Raw genomic sequence first — 20899 nt, 5'->3', positions numbered from 1 at the left:
TATTTAATTAATTTAATGTAACTTTAATACACAGCATTAATTAATACTACTTTATGGGTGCAACGGAATAAAATTAACATTTTAATTTTAAGAATTCCAAAATTTTAAAAAGTTTAATACTTTACATTTTTTTTAATTCTTCTTATTTTTTTTTGGCTCGACTGTTCTATTATATGTTCATCATTAAGTTAATCTTGTTTGAACTTGGATTCTTAATTTAAATTTAAACTAACAATGTTTGTAATTCAATTCCATCTGAGTGCAATTAGAAAATTTAAAAATATAAATTAGTAAATTTAATTCGCTTTCAATTTCATCTGAATTCAACTCAACTTGATATTTTAATTCCCTTTTTTAGATCTTGGCTTAAGGTTCGATGCCCAAACCTATAGATCTATCATATTTGGCTAAAATCAATTATTGCAAATCACCGCAATTTTCAATTTTAATAATAATATTATTATAAATTATTAGTCTAATTAGTAGTTTAATTTTCTTTTCTTGCTATTTCAATTGGGAGAGGGCCCATCAAAGTAGATGAATGGAACTACAAAAAGGCATCAAATAGTGGCAAGTTCACGTCGGCCAAACATTATCATAATTAGCGGCGCAACGATTATGTAATTAATGACACCTCTCTCCAAATACCATATATTGCTTTTAAGCGAGCTGGATTCATAATTTAAAGTTTATAAATATAAAAAATACTATTTTTTCTCTATTTCATTTCATGTGATACATTTAATATGTTAATAGTCAAAAAAGTATTTCTTTTATTATATTTTATTCGTAGTTATGATTAACTAATTAAGGATTCATATTGAACATGCTAAATATAAAAATATTTGGAGTGTAAGTTGGGTAACATAATTCAGTATGTGACAGATATGAAAATAAGAATTTATAATAAACCCCCTTATATCACATAAAACAAGGGAATAATATTTTTTGATATCTTATATAGTTTTTATTGATTGACAATGTAAAATAATCTTCACATACAAACCAAACGAATATTTAACTAAAAACACGCCTTTTCCTATAATAATATAAAAAAAAGAGTCAAATAGTTTGATATAACAAACAAAATTTACATTAAATTTAAGTTTTAATTATATTGAAATTAGTGCACATATTATACTATTAAAGTTAATTTCAAACGTGTAAATCAACTCTTTGACACTTTGTCACCCATGCCCATTGTTTAAGTACCCTTCCAATTTTTCCTTGACTAATTACTCTATTATAAATGCAAAGGTTTAATTTATGGCATGATACAATGAATTATCAGCTACTAATGGGAAATTGGGAACTCCATTTTGTTTTTTTTGCAACAACTCTGCCGCTTATCTTTTGTATAGACTATAGTTATACACTTTTATTATTAGTGAAAATTTTAATGGGATTGTGGGCAATATGTTTAATCTTTGATCAAATTAATATAATAATTTATAGGTAGATATACATGCCTACTGCTCCACTAATTAATAACAAAAGAGAGAGCATCAAATTCCCTTTGGTACTTGTAAACCAATGGGATTGAGATCACATCTCATAAAGTGGGATCTCGGAAAGACAAAGTGTATGTAGTTTTTATCATTATCCTTCAGAGGTAGAGAAGATGATCTCAAGAACCCGCGACTCAAACAAATCAAAGATTATATATATACATAGGAAAAATCTTTTTGGCCAGAAAATTTGGCTAGAATGATATTTTATCTATGTTATTTTATCTTTTTAAACATTTTTACCCTTTTAACTTTAGTACCTTTTAACTAAAAAATGGAAAAAATATCAGTTTATTTTAAAATAAAAAAAAAAATTATAGTTTTTTTAATTTTCTAGCCAAATTGTGGCCAAATTTTCTGGCCATTTAGCACTTCCTATAGTAACATGTTTAAGACCACAATATTAAAATAATTTTTGGCATTTATATTACTAGATTCAAATATTGTTTTTTATTTTTTTAAATTTTGTGTCAACTTAAAATATGTCATACAAATTGAAACGATGCATAAACAACATCGGTTACCTCGTGATAAACGATTATGTTGACCGTCTGATTACGTGCTTTTAATTAGTCGTTGCACATTATTATATTTTAGGGGTTTAGAGATATCGCGACCTTACTCGGTGAAGTTAAAATTGAAAATAATATATAATTTCTTAAAAAAGATTCGGTTTGGATATAAAATAGACAGACAATAACAAGTTAATTAATTATGTTTTAGGGAGAATATTTCAGAAATTACAATTAGTTAATTATGTTTGGTCAACTTAAAATGCTTATAATCTATAAAATCATAATTTAAAAGAGTAATCATTTTTTTTTTTTAGCTTTTAGCTAATTTTGATTTATACAAACTTTTATGTTTATCAAATACTTTATCTAGTTCATATTAGGCGAATTGTCCAGACCTTTTTTTATGTTTACCTTTTATTTTAATGAAATTCTTAATTACTTTACATTTTTTAAGAGAATAATTTGAAGAAAAAAAAATAGCAGTGAAAACTAGCATTTGCTTTATATCTTTAAATAATTTTTTAAGGGGTATATGCATGTGACATTTCCCAATAATTTACTTAATATGAATCTGAGAGAGTGTGTACACATAAAAAGCCAAAAATACTTATAAACTAACTTGACCAATTTATAGATTTAGTCACGCACCTCTAATTTCAATTATAATGAAGATACTTATTATGTCAAGTTAAGATTTTTGCTTCAACTTATTATTATTTTTATTTTTACTTTTTTTCTTACAAATATTAATTATTTTATCCCAAAATGTATTTTCAAAATATCAACATGACTTGGTACTAGAGTCTAGAAGCACTTTCATATTTAACAGGTTCTTAAAGTATTCATTTGTTTTATAAACACAAGTTAAGTTACAATTAATATTACGTTATAGAAATCTGACCAAATCATATTAGTTATTCCCTTAGTTACAATGTTACTGTATAAAAGTTTTGACCAAATCACATTAGTTATTTCATATGTTAGACTTTTATTTATCTATTTTGAATTTTACATATTCTTTAATAAATAATATTTTTTTAATTCTAATTTATATGACACTTTTCATTTTTAGAGAGTCAAACAATTTAAGTTTGCCTGGGAAATTGCTCATGAAATCTTCATTCTTTTAAAATTGAAATTTATATATTTTTAAATTACATAAAAATATTATAAGTTACAATAATTGACAATTCAAAATTTACAATCAAACATAAAGTTGTTTGAATCTTGAAATCTGAAATTTGCTTGGGATGGAGAGAGTAATAAATATGAATATTTAATCACAATATTCATATTAATTGATGTATAATTTTACATCTTTATAATTAGTAAAGTGAAAAAAAAAAAACCGAACAAGTAAAACTGAACGGGATGAGGCTCCTCTCCATTACTCATTCTCTCCATTTCCCCAAGTTCCTACTTGAATGAAAGCCATATGTCATAATTAAAAATTAAAGGTTGAGATTTAATTACCTAAATCAAGGTCCTAACCATGATTAGAATAACAAATATTTTCTTTATAATATTTCCTAATTAATGTCAATCTCATAATTCTAGCTAAAAATGATCTCAATTCATAAATATATTTAAAATTTCTCTCTTTTTTAAAAATATTTTATTATTTTTTTTGTTACGAAAAAATCTTTTTCTATTTTGTTCTAAATTTTTTTTTTTTGCAGTTTTGAGTTATTGAAAGAAAAAAAAACTAACATCATCCATTCTTTTTTTTAAAAAAAAAAATTTGTAAATATTCTTTTTAAATTTTAACGTTATAACTTGATTAGTTTTCTAACGATTTTTTCGTAAGGCCTAAGCATTAGATGACTATTTCTCTAATGTTTGATGGAAATGTAAAGAAGAATAGGAAAAAGAATTAAAGAACTCCTACATGACCAAAAAAGAGGACAAGAAAAAAATATTTTTTTTAAAGAAAGAAGAAGAGCTCGCATCAAATGGAAAATAGTGATTTTTTAAAATGACTTCTGAGATAATGTTTAGCTAGAAATATGGATTTGATATTTTTAAAAAGAAAATAAAGAAATTATTTGTTATTTTAATCATGGTTAAGACTTTAATTTAGGTAATTAAATCTCAACCTTTAATTTTTTAATCATGACACATGGCTTTCATCCGAGTAGGAACTTGAGAAAATTGAGAGAATGAGTAATGGAGAGGAGCCTCATCCCCCTTATTCTCATCTCATTAAAAAAAAAAAACGGATAAAATACTGCTACCTCCCAATTTTAATTTATTTTAACAAAATTATGGTTGTTAAACTGACTTTAGATAATAAATAAAAGTACCTATTGTGTTCTTTATAAAATTATGTAAAGTTGACAAGTTTTAATCATGTATAACAATATAATTTTTCGTTGAAAGGGTTCTGATGAATACATATATCATTACTAGCTCATTCTTTAACTACGACTTATATTATTTAAACACTTGTAATAGGATTGACTGTTTCATTTAGACATTTGCCACTTATTCAACCAAACATGTACGGCACCGATGACATGTCAAAATGTCATTTGATAGTAAGTCTATATTTGTTGTATATATATACTTGTAGTGGCTCTAAAAGAAAAAAGGTGAGATTGGATTTGTTCCTTTTTCTATCTTTCTTCCATTAGGAAAAATGTGATTTTGTAAGTGGCATTTTGCTTTATGCTGACAATGCATTGACGCTTTCGTCCTTAGTTGAATCTATTATTTAATTTGTCCATCATATTTTATTAAGTAATTTAAATAAGATTAAGCATATGATTTTAAAGTTATATTGTGTAACATGACATTCTTAGTTGAATCATTAATGTTTGTATGTTGTATGTTATATTGTGTATGGAAAATATGTAGTTCATGTCTCTTGATCCAAAATTTAAACATCTAAGGGTTCAACTTTTCAACATATAAGGTTCTTTGCAATAAACTCGTTCTACTATGTTCAAGAATCTAATACATGTCGAAATTTTATATTTGTATTTATGTTGTGTGTTGAAAATATGGCAATTTTGGTGATCATAGACAATCAGTCCTTGGCACTGTAGGTGTAGACGGTGTCAAGCAACAATTTCACTAGCAACTGAAAATACAGATTTAGGCTCCGGGAACAAGTGACCAAGATAGAGTTTCAGTTCCAGTGAGAGCCTTTACACCCAACAACATAATTCCGCAATTGGGGTCCGAAAGGGAAAGGATGTATGCAGGTCTTACCCATAACTTTGTGGGGTGGAGATGTTGTTTCTGATAGACTCTTGGCTCAAAAAAGAAGTTTTTCAAGTACAAGTGCTCAAGCAATACAATGAATGGTCACAAATCAAACAAAATATGCAAGTCCCTTAATCCAAATACTGTAGAATATTCCTTTCCATTTCTATATATGTTCAACAAGGATTAGTAAGAAGCCAAATAGCCTATCCCCTATATGAAATTTGCATACCTATCAAATCGAAGAAGCGTAAAAGAGAGGAAACTAGGGGGAGGTTAAAACAAATACAACTGCCTAGATATTATTTTACATAGGAACACATAAGGAGCAAGTTTTACATGCCAAAAGTACATTGTTTATCTCCACAACTGCTAAGAAAAATTCTTCAAGAAATCAAATACAAGTTATTCTTGAAGAATAAGCAGTTCACTCGTCGCTCTGACAAATGCACAATCAAGTAAGAAAAAGAAAATACTAACTGCCCATATCCTAAACATGAACGAAACCAACTTGAACATCTATTAATTAATTCATCTACTAACAAAGAAAAAAATTGTTTCGAAAAAGAAACCCGAAAGATACCTCATGTTCTTTCAATTTTCTAGCTATCCACATTTTCTTTTGAAGTCACTGGAACTTGAACTTGAGCCTGAATTGTGTGGTTTTCTTTCTTGCCTATAACATCACCAGAAACTACGTACACATGTCTCTTGAGGCAACTCAACTGCATGATTTGGCTTTTAGGTGGTAGTTACCTTATCTTCTTGTTTTACAACTTTCTGATCTATTTTGCCTGCATCAGCTTCATTTCTTTCAGATACAACAATTTTTTGGAGACTTGATTCGGTTTTTAATTCTTGTTGAAGGCTCGTGTTTGGTTTATCTATATCATTTTTCATGACTTGTTTCATAGCTGAGTCTGTCCCCATATTCTGTGAATGTAGATAAGCTTCATTTCCTTTGGATTCTCTAACATGCACATCACCATCAATTGAATCATGAAGGATGTGTCTGTCATCATTCTCTTTAGGGGTCTTCTTATTAATCAAATCAATGTCTCTAGTTGGTCTTGGTTCAAGAGTTGGTAGTCCCATCTCATGGTCTTTCAAACTTGATACCTTATGAATTGGTATATTTTTCAAACTCTCTGATTCTTCAGTTGCCATCTTAGCATTAGATGGCTTAAGAACAGACTCAGGAGGAACTTCTTGATCTTTTGACATATTTAAGCTTTCCGTGGTCCTTTCTTTCTCCATTGAAACAGGTGCCTCCTGTATATCAAAATTAGATTCACTTAGACTCATTTAAGTTCCAAATAAATGCAAAGACATAGCACAAGTTGAACTATATTGATAACTCTCATTTTTCAACCCTAACTTTGAGAGCAAGGAAAGAATCATAATTTGAATAGTAGGGTTGGATGAATAGTAAGGTTGGGATTCAAAGAATGTGAGATGTATAATCTAGACAACAATATATTTGGTTAAATTGAAAAATGATTTGTTTCCAACAATTCTTTTGGCCTATATTGCATCACTTCAAATCCAACTTAGTGTTTGATTTTTTATCATCATATGCAATTAAACATAATTGGATTAAGTAATTGAGAATTAAAAAAAGATTTATAAATATCAATTTTCAATTATCTCAAATAAAGAAACAATTTTAAAGAGAAAAGCTAAATAAGCAGGTTTATTAAAACTTGATAAAAGCTAAGATCTTTGTATAATTTAGTCCAGATAGATTAAAGAATATGCATGATAACTTTGTTCATCTGTAAAAGGATATGCATGATAACTCTCTTCATCTATAAAAGGATTAAATAATATGCATGATAAAAGCTTTTGCAATTTATAGTATTGAATAGGGAATAATACTAATTACTTACTTTTGTGGGCGATTTTGAATCACTAGATACCTGACTATCTGCTACAAGAACTGGAGGAGCACTTGCACTGCCAAAGACTTCATCATGTTTTGATATCTCCAACTTTGCGACATGAAGCTCATTTTTGTCAGTTATAGCCTCCCTCAGCCTCAATTCTTGGGAATCTGCTGATGAAAATATTTGTGAAATGGACTTCTCAGTGTCTTGATTATTTTCCACAGGTTCCATCTCCGTTTCAGATTCTAGAAGCAGATCTGAAGCAATTGAGGAGGAAGAAGTATTTTTCTTAATGGAAGGAGGACTGGCATCATAAATAGGTTCCAAATGTGAAGTCTCCTCCACTGAACTCCTTGTGATGTTCAAATCTGTCACATTCGGTGAAGGATTCTCAGAGATGGTTTCAACATGACACATCGCTTCCTCTGAACTTAATCTCACTACTACTTTGTCAGGAAAGATCCTTTCACCTACTTCTGATGATGACGAAGAACTTGATTGACTACTACATTTTTGTTCAGAAGTTGCTGACTTTGAACAAATTTTAGATGGATTAAGTTTCATGGAAATGACTGTTTTTTCTTCATGGAACACAATTGGTACCACCACTTCATGATGATTTTCCATATTTACTAGTTTAACATCAGTGTCATCGAGTTCAATATCTCTTTTATCAGATGCACCTAAGACCAAACATTCTACTTCTTCGGAGGATTGGCTTCCATGCCCAATATCCTCGGTAGCATGCTCTATCTTGGATATCAGCTCTGGCTCCTTGAAGATATGTTCATCTGTGAGGTTTTTGTCTTCCAGTTCTTCATTTAGGTTCTTGTCTTCTACATCTTCTTCAGTGAGGTTCTTGTATTCAAGATCTTCAATTGAGCCCTGTGACTCTGTTTCAAGAACAGAACTTACTTTGGAATCACTGAGATCGTTGGGGTGCCTTTGAAATGGTGAATAACTTGTTCCTTCAGCAGCCATCACATCAGGAACAAAATAAGGTCTAAAACGTGTATCCTTCTTGTTCAACCCAAAGATTGAGGGCCCAACATTAAAACTTTCATGCCTCCTAAAAAATGTCTCTTTTGATTGAGATGTGATAATCTCTTGTTCGAAAGTGTCTCCTGTAAGATTGGATTTTTCTTCACTTGGGTCATAAGGAAGATCAAATGGGTTCCGCCTACACCTTGGTAACAAAATAGATGGAGCAGATCCAGGGATAGGAGGGAGTCCAGGGCTATAGTTATCATTAGGAAGATCAAAAGGGTTCTGTCTTGCTGTTGAAATGGGAGGCATGAAATCAGTAGTTACCAAGTCTATTAAACTCTTTTCATCTGTAAAACTCATGTTCTTTCGTGATCTTCTCCTTGCAATAAGACTCTCCAATCGTTGATTCCTTTCTAGCTCGGAGGTTCCCAAGTCCATCAGATTTCTCTGATCCTCCTCCGTCCATGTAATAGCAGACTTTAGACCTTCCGTATCTCGTGTTTCTTCTTCTTCTTCATCATCTGCAACTTCTACTTCTTCCTGGTCTTCAGAAACATCATCATCACTCTCGGAGGACTTGGTAGAACTTTCTGAATGGGCATGAGATACATCATGTGACAAACCGACAAGTTGAGGATTGTCTTCATCTAAAAGTGGATGGAGCTCATCAAGCATTGGCATAATATCAGCTATTGAAGCATCTGGAGAGGAGCTCTCTGCTCCATCAGACCCTGAATATAAGGCCTCCTCCCTATGTTTCCAAGGTGAACCAAGAGGAGAATCAAGATTAACCCTCCTAGAATCAAAGGAATCAACTGATTTGTCATTATCAAACTCAACGCTCTCATCATCAACCTTCGAAGTGGGAGAATACTGGTTCTCCATAAGTTCAGCATCACTAAATTTGTCTTCATTCTTATGCTCATAAAACTCCCTTGCCACTTGCCCAGAAACTCCACCAATTAGAGCAGAATGATCACCAAATCTTTTACCCCTATGAACCTCACTACGCGTTGATTGGTCTACTTTATCCCTTTCTTGATCAGTATATCTCTCGGTGAAGTAACTATTATCACTCTCAACAGGAATAACATCTCGTGTTTCCAAAGGCACTATATGATCAGTTGAGTTTTCTTCCCATTCAAATTCAGGTATATTAGGCTGAGCATAACATAGTAAAGTTCCAAGCAGTGCAGTAGTGAAGACAAGAGTAGGGGAAACAGACACCAAGATTGAAAACACAAAAGGAAATGATTTGTACAGAAATGCCAAGAAACACAACATACCCACAAGGAATGGATGATTCCAAACTGTCCTATAACACACTTTAATAGGAAAGATTACAGCTTTCCTCATTTTAATTCCAATCTTAACAACCCAATACCTAAAATGAAGCAACTTTCTCAGAAATGGGATCTGAATATCTAATTTTTCTTCACTATACCCACCTAGTTCTTTTCAAAAATATATAAACTTTGATCAATTCCCTTTAGATCAAGACAAAGAATAAAAATCCCACCTTGAAAAATCAATTGTAGAATTCCTGCAAACAATATTAAAAGATTTTCATATTGAAATAACAAGAATCGATTAAACAAAGAGAATTAAGAAACGAAAATGTATACCAGGGTGTAAATAGAGATCAATTTCGATAGTCCACAAAAACCCATCAACTTTTTGGAAGATTAATGGGTCTTTGTGTTGGTCATAGAGCTCGCTAATAGGGAAAAAATGGGATTTGATATAATAATCACTCGTTAGATTTGTTTGCCAATAGCAGGACATGAAATACAATATTGTAGTTTATTGGTTGAAATTAAAACTCGAATAAGAAGTGAAAGAGAAAACAATACATTAGCAATAGAGTTGAGAAGAAGAGAATTATTTTGGCAGAAATTGGATAATAGTATGTGAAGAAAAATAAAACCAAGCATATGTTTGCATCAAGAAATCTCCGATCTTTCAGCAACAAGTAAATGGATGCTATAGAAAAATATAAACAAACCAATGGTAGTTAGATTCTTAACTACTATACCATGTTTTTATTATTTTTAAGTTTTACATTACATTAACATAGTCAAATAGATTTCTGCTTGTTCATAAGTTTGTCGCTGACAAGAAAATTAGAAGAGGCGTCGTCATTTGCTGCTCATCTCAACCAAAGTAGCCAACAAGGAAAACATTTCAGCTAGATCACATCAACTATAGTATCAGAACACACGGTAGGCCTCAACAAGAAAAAGGCATGCCTTTGAAATTTGATAATTTCTGCCTAGTTGTCTCAATCTTTAATTTTTTAATAATAAAAACATGACCAAGACATGAAATACATAGGAATCTAAACAATGACCTAGCTGATCCAACAACTAGTTGAATATCTAATACTACATAGACTTCATCTAAAAAAGACTCTTCTTTGAGTGGCATCTCATAGGATTAACCAAATAGACTTACATGGCAATTTTCACACTACCGCCTTCTTGTCTTTAGGTACAACCATACTCCTAAAAAGGTAGTTTCTCTTTCTCAAGGAAAACACTAAAAACAAGTATTTAAAATGTATTTAGGTTTAATTACGTGAGACCAACAAAAACATTATCACATAATTAATTTAAAATGTATATATTCCACATCAGCTTCTAATAATTAGGTAGAAGGGAATTTTTGGACTTAATTTTAACATTTGAGGACATTTTTAATCCAAATAGATAGAATTTGGGAAAAATGAAGAATATTTTTGAACAAAGTTAAAAATATTTTTCGTAAAATAAAGATCGGAACGGTGAATAGTTGCATTAATAATGATCCTTTTTTTCTAATAATGATCCAATTAATATTTATATATATATATATTAGAACGAAGCTAAAAATATACACCTTTTGCTCTGTTTTTTTTTATTTTTTTTCTCTTTTTGTTTTTGGGTCAGTTCTAAACTCTATTCTTTGCAAAATTGTTTTACTTGTACATTAAAAATATTATTATTATTTTTGTTTTTATTTTTTCCTTACAAATATTAATTATTTCACCCCAAAATGCATTTTCAAAATATCAACATGACTTGGTACTAGAGTCTACAAGCACTTTCAGTATTTGGATCATATTTAACAGGTGCTTAAAATATTCATTTGTTTTCTAAGCAAAAGTTAAGTTACAATATTACGTTATAGAAGTCTGACCAAATCATATTAATCGTTCCCTTAATTACAATGTTACGTCATAGAAATTTTGACCAAATCACATGAGTTATTTCATAGGTTCACTTTTATTTATTATTTTGAATTTTACATATTCTTTAATAAATATTATTTTTTTATTCCNTCTCTTTTTGTTTTTGGGTCAGTTCTAAACTCTATTCTTGGCAAACTTGTTTTACTTGTACATTAAAAATATTATTATTATTATTGTTTTTGTTTTTATTTTTTCCTTACAAATATTAATAATTTCACCCCAAAATGCATTTTCAAAATATCAACATGACTTGGTACTAGAGTCTAGAAGCACTTTGAGTATTTGGATCATATTTAACAGGTGCTTAAAATATTCATTTGTTTTCTAAGCAAAAGTTAAGTTACAATATTACGTTATAGAAGTCTGACCAAATCATATTAATCGTTCCCTTAATTACAATGTTACGTCATAGAAATTTTGACCAAATCACATGAGTTATTTCATAGGTTCACTTTTATTTATTATTTTGAATTTTACATATTCTTTAATAAATAATATTTTTTTATTCCAATTTATGTAACACTTTTCATTTTTCGAGAGTCAAACAATTTAAGTTTGATCGAAAATTTGCATATGAAATCTTCAAATTTTTTGATTGGAAATTTGCGCCTAAAATCTTCAAAATTTACAATCAAAGATAGATTTGTTTGAATCTTGAAATCTGAAATCTACTTGGGATGGAGAGAGTAATTAATATAAATATTTTATCACAATATACATATTAATTAATTGATGTATAATTTTACATCTTTATAATTAGTAAAGTGAATGAACAAGTAAAACTGAATGTAGGAAAGAAGTGGGGGTTGTGGGGTGTGGGGTGGGGGAGGCAGTAAGTGAGGACAGAGTCACAAATAGAACAAATCAAGATCATCACGGCGCCATAAGCACTACTTAAACTCTTTGTTTGTGCATATAAATATGTCTCCACATCTTCACAAAATATAAATTAAACTACGTGTCTACACGATAATATAAAATCTCCTTTTTAGCTCCTCTCTCTATATATACATATGGCTTTGAATTCATGAAAATCACGTTCTCAAGGTCACGTCAACTTCGAAAACTCTTTTCATCATTATTATCATCCACAACCAAAGACTTTTAAGCCTCATACAATCACAACCACAACCTATCTCGTAAAGTGCTATAACTATATCTAGCGCTAGTTATAACAGTTAGGAGTACTGAACAAACGAAATAAACATGAGTAATTGCTTGCAAAGCTGGCCGGAGCCAATTGTCCGAGTTCAAGGACTCTCGGAAAGTGGCATTCGAGAAATCCCCGACCGGTACGTGAAACGACCAGCGGATCGTCCATGTTTCAAGGAGACAACAACGTTGTCGTCATCATCACATGTACTTGATAATATTCCGTTAATTAACCTTGAAAACTTGAAGTCATCGGATGAATCCATTCGTGATGAGACAATAGAACTCATTTCCAAGGCTTGTCGCGAATGGGGTTTCTTCCAGGTGGTGAACCACGGCATTAGCCATGAACTCATGGCTAACGCACGTGGTGTTTGGCGGGAGTTCTTTCATCTCCCGCCAGAGGAAAAGCAGAAGTTTGCAAATTCACCGGTTACTTATGAAGGATATGGAAGCAGACTTGGAGTGGAAAAAGGTGGAAAATTGGATTGGAGTGATTATTTCTTCCTTCATTATCTCCCCGAGCCTTTGAGGGATGACAAAAAATGGCCTTCCCTTCCCATTACATGCAGGTAAATCGTAATTCTTTAATTTCAACTTTTTTATATAACATATTTAAGTCTATTTGAGATATATATAGTAATTTTTTTTATTTTTTTTTGTACTCTGTATCATGTTAAAACAGATAAACAAATTACGTAAAAGGGAATGAATATTAATTAAAAACTACTTATATATACGACTTTACATAAAGAAGTAAATGCGTCTGCGCACGTACTTTCTTTAAATAAGATACATATACGACTTTACACATTCTCACATGTTGCGTCGGTGTGTTAATCATTTCCTTTTTCTATTCTCTCTTGGCAAATATTTTAGTTTTAAATTATATATTATAATTCTTCATTTTAAAAAGAATGATTTAATTTTATTTTGTATGGAGTTTAAGAAAATAAAGAAGATTTTTTAATTTTATAATTTTAAATTAAGTTTATGTCAATATATCAAAACATCATTTAACCGCATAATTTTAAACATATCACATGAAAATCTGAAACTAAATTATTGCCATAAAAGAAAATGAATCATTTCTTTTGGAACAAGCTAAAAGGGAAAATATATGTTTCTTTTTAAACGGATGGAGTTAATTTTAAAATATTTATTTATTCAATTCAATTTTAAATTTAATCTTAAGAAAATGAAATACGACAAAACTGAGATTGGATTACTTTTTCAAAGATTTGGCATGCACCACAGGACATGATACTGGATCAAGTTAAAAAAAAATGAGAATTTTACTATGAATCAAGTTAAAAAAAATGAGAATTTTACTATGAATCTCACATTAACTATAATATTTGTGTGAGACTCTTAATAATTGGACATTTTTATCTTCCTCCATTTGTCTACAGAAAGATATATTTACTTCTTTTAAACTCATATCAAGTTAAAATATAATAAATAAATTGAATAAGATGAAGTATTTTGAAATTAGATTGTGAATGAAAAGAAAATTGTACAATCAAAATTTATGGTATAGAAAGTCCTTTAATTAGATTAGCTTTTCGCTCTAAATTTTTTCACGATCCATAAATTTTATTTTCCGCTCAAAATCCATTGTCCTTTTTTATTGAAACAATAATAGTATAAACTTTAGAGAAATTGTTGGACTACTAAGAGTTGTTTTGATTGCCTTTCATAAGTTCGAAATTTTAGTTTATGATTTTTTACCGTATTTCTTTTTATCATTTTAGCTTAAAATTAAATGCTCATAAATATTTATTTTAATTTACTTAAACACTCTAAAAATATTTTAAAACTATTTTAACTTAAAAATACTTAAAATAAAACAATTCAAATAAACTCAAAGACTTAAAACTTTTTACACATGTCCATCAAAATCAGCCCCTCACATAAGCATAAAAACACATGTGAGAATCAAAACAAATTTTCTCACGAAGAATGATATTTCAAGTGTCAACAATGTCTTTTTTTACTACTACAAAATATCTAGCTATCCCTTTGCAAAATGAACAAAAGATCCTTTTTAAGAGGTCACAAATATTTAGAGATTTTTTAAACTTTGATATATAAATTATTACTAAATACACAAGTATGACATTTCTTTTTAAGCTGATTAACAAGAAAATGATATTATATAAATTGAAAAAAGGGGTACTTCACGAAATAAGTTGATTTTGATAGCTTCACCCCAAACAGTCCTTAATGTGGATGCACTAGCCATGTGAAAAAATATATTTACATAATCAAATCACGTAATACTGATGAGTCTGGTCCAATTTATGTTTGGGACCGTGGTCCTGGCCACCTTGGCTAGTTGGTAAATGCAAGTTGCTGTCTTATTAATAGTATCTTTTTAAAAAAGTACGATCCTTCTTAAAAACATGTCAAATGTGAGAATAATTTAATATCGTACATTTTGTTCATCTAACTGACTTTTTTTTTTTTTTTTTCTTTTTGTGGTTTGTGACCTCTTAGGAAAATAATTGCTGAATATGGACAAGAAGCAGTGAAATTATGTCGAAAAATAACAAATATCTTGTCGATTAACCTTGGATTAAATGAAAATTATCTACACACAAAATTTGGTGGAGACAATGAAAGAGGTGCATGTTTAAGGGTTAATTTTTACCCTAAATGTCCCCAGCCTGACCTAACACTTGGACTCTCTTCCCACTCTGATCCTGGTGGCATGACCCTTCTCCTCCCCGATACCGACGTCCCCGGCCTCCAAGTCCGTCGTGGTGATGACTGGATAACGGTTAAGCCGGTTCCTAATGCCTTCATCGTCAATATTGGAGATCAAATTCAGGTCTGTATTCATAACATCTAGTGATCTCATCAATAATAACAATTTTAACTTATGTATTGATAGTGTAATTTTTTTTGTAATGATTGCATGTATTAGGTACTAAGCAATGCAATATACAAGAGCATAGAGCATCGTGTGATCGTTAATTCAGGGAAAGAACGTGTCTCTTTAGCATTTTTCTACAATCCAGGAGGTGACATCCTAATTAAACCTGCAGATGAACTTGTGACGGAGGATCAGCCGGCGTTATATTTACCGACGACGTTCAACGAGTATCGAGCTTTCATTAGAACCAACGGACCTAGAGGAAAATCTCAAGTTGAATCACTAAAATCGCCAAGATAAATGTCCTTTAGCATGACTCTGACACGCACAAAACGAGAAATGATTCAATTATCAAGATAACTAAATTACTTTTTATATGTTACTGTGTATATATGCCAATTGGTATAACATAACACAGTAAATACCCTATGTCCCTATGTGATGTAATAATACAATATGTGCTGTCATATTCCTATGTGTTTTCAAATCTTTTGTCAAATTCACTTTGTTTTGTGAAATCTTGTATTCATCCCTTCAATAGATATATGGTTCATCTAATTAATAAAATATTATGGTATTAATTGTTCATTTTATGATCATCTGTTTGATAATTATTGGATTGGAGTTGGTTCATTTTTTGTTTACCTTTTGCCTAAGTATCACGAAGTTTCTATACTACATTGTTTCCTCAATCCTAGAAAAAAAGTCATTAATTAGGATGAATCAAAAGAAATTTTTTATATGATATGTAGGCAAAGTTGAATGATTGTCTTGGTTACCAAAAAATAAATTGTTTTAGTAATTTCCTGATACTTAAACAAAGTTTAGCGATTTTTTATTACAACAAATAAATTATTGACTTTATGTGATACTTGTGCAGAGTTACATAATTTTTCTGTTACAAAACAGAATAAAAAGTTAACGACTCTAATGTAATAAAATAAAAATTGAGCAATCCTCTCAAAAATTATCCATTAATTGTTCTCCCTTACAACTTCTTTCACCCTTTAAAAGAATCAATATATACGTCAATCAATTTAATTTTGATATCGATATTTTGTTAATTTCTCAATTTGTTAGTAGTAGACTTTAACGAACTCAAGTTATCTAGTTAAACACGTAATTATAATATGACGTTCACTTGAGTCAAATTCATCAGATAAGATTCCATTTTGACATAAACGATAGCATAATAGTTTTTATCCTTAATTTCTTCCAAAATATGTCTACATCGTATTTTAGTTGTTAATTTACGACTCCTAAAAAAGTTAATCAATAGTTGATAGGATAAATTTCTAATGTTGAAAGTGTAGGGACTCTCACTAGGAAATCCACAAGATAACATCTAGAAGTTTGAGTGGAGGTAATGCTTAAAAAAGAATTAAAAAAAAATGGCAAATTTATACCACTAGACAGAATATCTAGCGGCCTTTTATTAAAAGAAAAAAAAATGTTTAAAAAAATCTTTGTTTTCCCTTTTGGAAACTTTTCAAATTTAACTTTTCATATATAGATGTTTAAGTGTTCGTTTGGATTAATTTATTTTTAGGTGTTTTTGACTTTTAAGAATTTAATTTTTTAATTTTGAAGGTGTTTGGAAAGGTTATAAAGTGTTTTTAAGCACCCACTAAAGTCAAAAGTAGGATACCATCTACTTATGACTACTTTTTATAAGCCCATTGAAGCAGACCCTAAGACCACAAAAGTAAAGATATTTTGGTGCATTCTACGTAGAGCTGTCAAAAGGGCCGGCCCAGCCCCACCCCGGCCCAAGCCTCGAGGACCAAGGAATTTGAAGGGCTAGGGCGGGCTGGCCCTTCATTTGGAAGGGCCTAAAAATTCTCAACCCAGCCCAACCCTAGAAGGGCTGAGGGCAGGGGAGGGCAAGCCCTTCTTTTGTCAGTTTTTTCTTTTCAAACTAATAATTCCATAACATCAAGAAAATGAGAAGATTTTCAAATCAAATATGACAAACAATGGTGTTGTTTCAATAACACTCACAAAAAATCTAGTATAATTAGCATGTACTCACATACCAGATACGCGAGCGCGATAAGAGAATGACAAACAAAATGTGAGTGAAGTGAGGGCGCGAGATTGTCTATGTATCCTAGCTAGATACATTCAAATCTACTTGGATATAGTGTATCTAGAATAAATTAACTTAATTTTGAGTCCATATATTCTAAGATACATGTATCTGGACGTACCAAAATCTGGTAAGATTCATAATATTACAACATAGTGTGTATTTAAGTAATTTGATTATATATTAGTGAGATTATTGTAAGTTACCCTTAAATAAAAAGTTTGGCCCATGGGTTGACCCTGGCCCGGCCCCACTCAAGCCTCAAGGGCCAAGGGCTTATATGGGTCGGGATTATAAGCCCTAGTTTTAAATGGGCTTGAAAAATTCTATCCCAACCCTACCTCAATAACGGGTTGGGTTGGGTCAGCCCCATGGGCTAAGCCCGTCTTGATGGCTCTAATCTACGTATCTTTAGTTTAAGATCATAAGATATAGAAATCTTCTTTACTTTCTTAAACGTCGTATCAAGTTAAAGCCATAAAAATAAATTAAAACGGTCACTACTAGAAATAATGATATTTCCAGCATAAATAAGTAGAAAATTTGTGGTATAAACATATTTTTTTTACGATTTTCCATCGAACCAATTCATTAAACAAATACACAATAAAAAATAGATTCTTACTAAAATAGCGGAAAACTTGCTAATTTTTCATATGATGTTAAATTTAGCGAAAAAGTATTAAATTTTTTAGTGGTGAGTGGGAGTTTATAGTAGTAGTTGCAAGTCATATTTGTTAATCTATAGTAGCCAATTTAGGTACTACACCACATTTACTAGAGTTGTCAAGTACAACACATCATAGTACAATTAGATGCAAGTTTTAGTGATAACTAATTACATGTGGTATAGCGAAGGAGACTATTTTTTCCTTAATTAGAAATTTTGAATATAAAAAAATCTTTAGTAGAGAGTGTTTTTCCCTAATGGAGCTCTACACAATGTAAATCTAAAATAACCGAGCTCTGATTCAAATAGCAAACACCGAAGGAAAAGAGAACTAATTACCTAAGGGCATCTCCAACCCTACACTCTATTTTACTCTCCAAATATAGAGTTCTTTATTTTTTCAGACAACCAACTCCAATTCAATTCTCTATTTTACTCTCTAAAAAGAAATCTTTTTCTCTTTCCTCAATATTATATTATTATTTCTATTTCATTCTTATTTTCTTATTTCATAGTATAAATCCTTTATTTCTTTTTTCCAATAATTACTTTATATAATTTTCATGTGATATAAAATTATATTTTTTTATTTAATATAAAATTATATTTTATTCTAAATTTTAAATAACATAAATTGCAAGAAAATATTATATAATATAATATACAAATTAATGGAAAAATTCAAATAAAAGTGAAATACAATTACATAAACACTCAATTTTCAAAATTATTACGTTTCTCCCATAAATTCTCTATTAATGCATTACGGAGTTCAAAATGAGCATTTTTGTCCTTAATTTTTTTTATGTCTAGCTAGAAGTTGTTTAAATCGGAGATTTTCATCTACCACCATTTATGTCATTGGAGTTGGAGCCGCTACGACATCTTGAATTGATGCACTAAGATCACGTTGATCCTCAATTATCCAAAAACGTGACGGTCCTGCAAAAATTGCAAAACGTGATTGTAAAACTCCGAATGCACGTTCAACATCTTTTCGGCATGATTCTTGTTTCATCACGAATTAATTATTATATTATGTATTGTATTTTATCTTGCATTTAAATTATTATGTTATGTATTGTATTGTTATCTTGTATTTTAATTATCATATTATGTGTTGTATTTTTAAATTAAATTTTTCAACTTATCATTTTAATTTTGTGTATTCTTTATAGTGAAAATTAATAATATAATCAAATTATATTATCGACGAAAATTTTAAAAAAATACTATTAATTTGGGATGAAAGTAGTATATATTAAATAATATATTTTTAAAAATATCATATTATATTTAAAAGAAGTATGAATAGTAGATATTTAATTAATGGCATTATATGTAAAATAATATGTTAATTAGAAAGTAATAGAAATAATAATAAAATATTTAAAAAGTAAAATAGAGAGTGTGAATAGTAGTTTTCAAATTTAGAGAACTACTATTCACCTCTCTAAATATGAAGAATAGAGTGTGATCTAGAATTGAGTTGGAGTGCTCATTCTCTATTTTATTCTCTAAATATAGAGAATGGAGAGTAAAATGAAGGTGGGTCGGAGATGGTCTAAGCCAAACAAAGTGGCCTTTGAATTCCACCACACAATATCCTTTATCATGTGTTGCACATTTGGTTTGAATTGTATATATCCTACTCACTAGTGACCACTTACTAGTTACGAGTCAAGGCAAGACTCCGTGATACATTAAAAGGAGTTCTAATTGGATAGTGCATTCCTATGTGCCTTTTAAATTATAATATGACTTTTCTACACCTTTTAAAAATAATTTAATAAATGCATATATAGAAATATATTACATGTGCTTTTGGGATTTTGTTTGGTTAAAAGGTGATCCAATATAATTCAGAACTAAACAAAAAGTGCGGGCGCACAACAACAAATTAAAGTTATGGATATTTATAAGAGTAACTTACAAAAATAACTATATTTATAGAGTTATTGAAGTTCAATATTTATAAGTATGTTATTTATAAAAAATGACTATAATTTATAACTTTTTTTAGCTGTATTTTTTTATATATTTTTATTTTTCTATTTATACACTAGTACAACTTTAATTACAATGAACTAAATAAGGAACATGTATTAATTGTGTAGCATATGAATACTTTGAATTCAAATTGGCATCTCTATTTATAAGACTTAAAGTATTAATATATCAAGGATACAAGTATTTATAAAAACTTAATGTATTAATATATCAAACAAGGTAAAGTATGACAATTAACATATGAACATGACAATTTGAAAAATGAATACATTGTTGTTATTAAAAAAAAATGAATACAATATAGTGTATATATATATGAATACATTGTTGTTAAACAAAAGATGGATACAATGGACAACATAGAAACAAGAAAAATGGAAAATAATAAAATGTGTAGGTATCAAAGTGTGTAAGTATTCGCTTGTATAAAAAAATTGATAAATCCAACAAACGTCAATCTCTTTTTGGTCAAGTTTTTTCTGTAATACTTGAGGTTTGGTGTTAACTCATGTATTTGTTTATAAAAAATATAGGATTAATGTATTCAATTATACTTGTATTGCCTAATCAATCTTTTAAATTGGATAGATTACTTATGTATCCAGATATACTTGTATGCACAAATCACCATTTCAACTTGTGTTAATATTACAATACAAGTATCTATGTATATAAGTATTCTACTATATACAAATTTGACAATCACACAAACCCCAATCTCTTTTTGCTCGTGTTCTTCCTTTACTATTTTTTTTTTGTATAACTATA

At 29.7% G+C, this 20899-nt stretch overlaps 2 protein-coding genes and 1 long non-coding RNA gene across 3 annotated transcripts in view; 1 reads left to right on the top strand and 2 right to left on the bottom strand.

The window, feature by feature from the left end:
- Positions 1-5929: 5929 nt before the first annotated feature.
- LOC125866158 (uncharacterized) lies at positions 5930-9631 on the bottom strand. The gene is made up of 2 exons (XM_049546465.1): positions 7120-9631; positions 5930-6502 (listed from the first exon to the last, which is right to left on the bottom strand). The coding sequence occupies exons 1-2, from the start codon at positions 9457-9459 to the stop codon at positions 5972-5974; spliced, it is 2871 nt and encodes a 956-aa protein (XP_049402422.1). The 5' UTR covers positions 9460-9631; the 3' UTR covers positions 5930-5971.
- Positions 9632-12326: 2695 nt separating this feature from the next.
- Positions 12327-15947, top strand: LOC125866160 (jasmonate-induced oxygenase 4-like). The gene is made up of 3 exons (XM_049546467.1): positions 12327-13056; positions 14984-15317; positions 15414-15947. Exons 1-3 carry the CDS (start codon positions 12539-12541, stop codon positions 15660-15662), a joined length of 1101 nt encoding a protein of 366 aa, XP_049402424.1. The 5' UTR covers positions 12327-12538; the 3' UTR covers positions 15663-15947.
- LOC125866167 (uncharacterized) overlaps positions 15039-20899 on the bottom strand; it is a 48014-nt gene continuing 42153 nt past the window's right edge. Inside the window, exon 2 of the long non-coding RNA XR_007446465.1 lies at positions 15039-15158. This is a non-coding gene — a long non-coding RNA (uncharacterized LOC125866167). The remainder of the gene's footprint in view (positions 15159-20899) is intronic.

This window comes from Solanum stenotomum, chromosome 5 (genome assembly GCF_019186545.1).
Source record: "Solanum stenotomum isolate F172 chromosome 5, ASM1918654v1, whole genome shotgun sequence".
Lineage (NCBI taxonomy): Eukaryota > Viridiplantae > Streptophyta > Magnoliopsida > Solanales > Solanaceae > Solanum > Solanum stenotomum.
The sequence above is the reverse complement of the archived record's forward strand: the minus strand, read 5'-3'. Positions and strand labels throughout refer to the sequence as shown.

Coding starts and splice junctions, on each gene's coding strand:
- LOC125866158 (XM_049546465.1), bottom strand. CDS start 9,459: ATGAGGAAAGCTGTAATCTTTCCTATTAAAGTGTGTTATAGGACAGTT. Junction 6,503..7,119: donor ATTCAAAATCGCCCACAAAA/GTAAGTAATTAG, acceptor TTTGATATACAG/GAGGCACCTGTTTCAATGGA.
- LOC125866160 (XM_049546467.1), top strand. CDS start 12,539: ATGAGTAATTGCTTGCAAAGCTGGCCGGAGCCAATTGTCCGAGTTCAA. Junction 13,057..14,983: donor TCCCTTCCCATTACATGCAG/GTAAATCGTAAT, acceptor GTGACCTCTTAG/GAAAATAATTGCTGAATATG. Junction 15,318..15,413: donor ATATTGGAGATCAAATTCAG/GTCTGTATTCAT, acceptor TGCATGTATTAG/GTACTAAGCAATGCAATATA.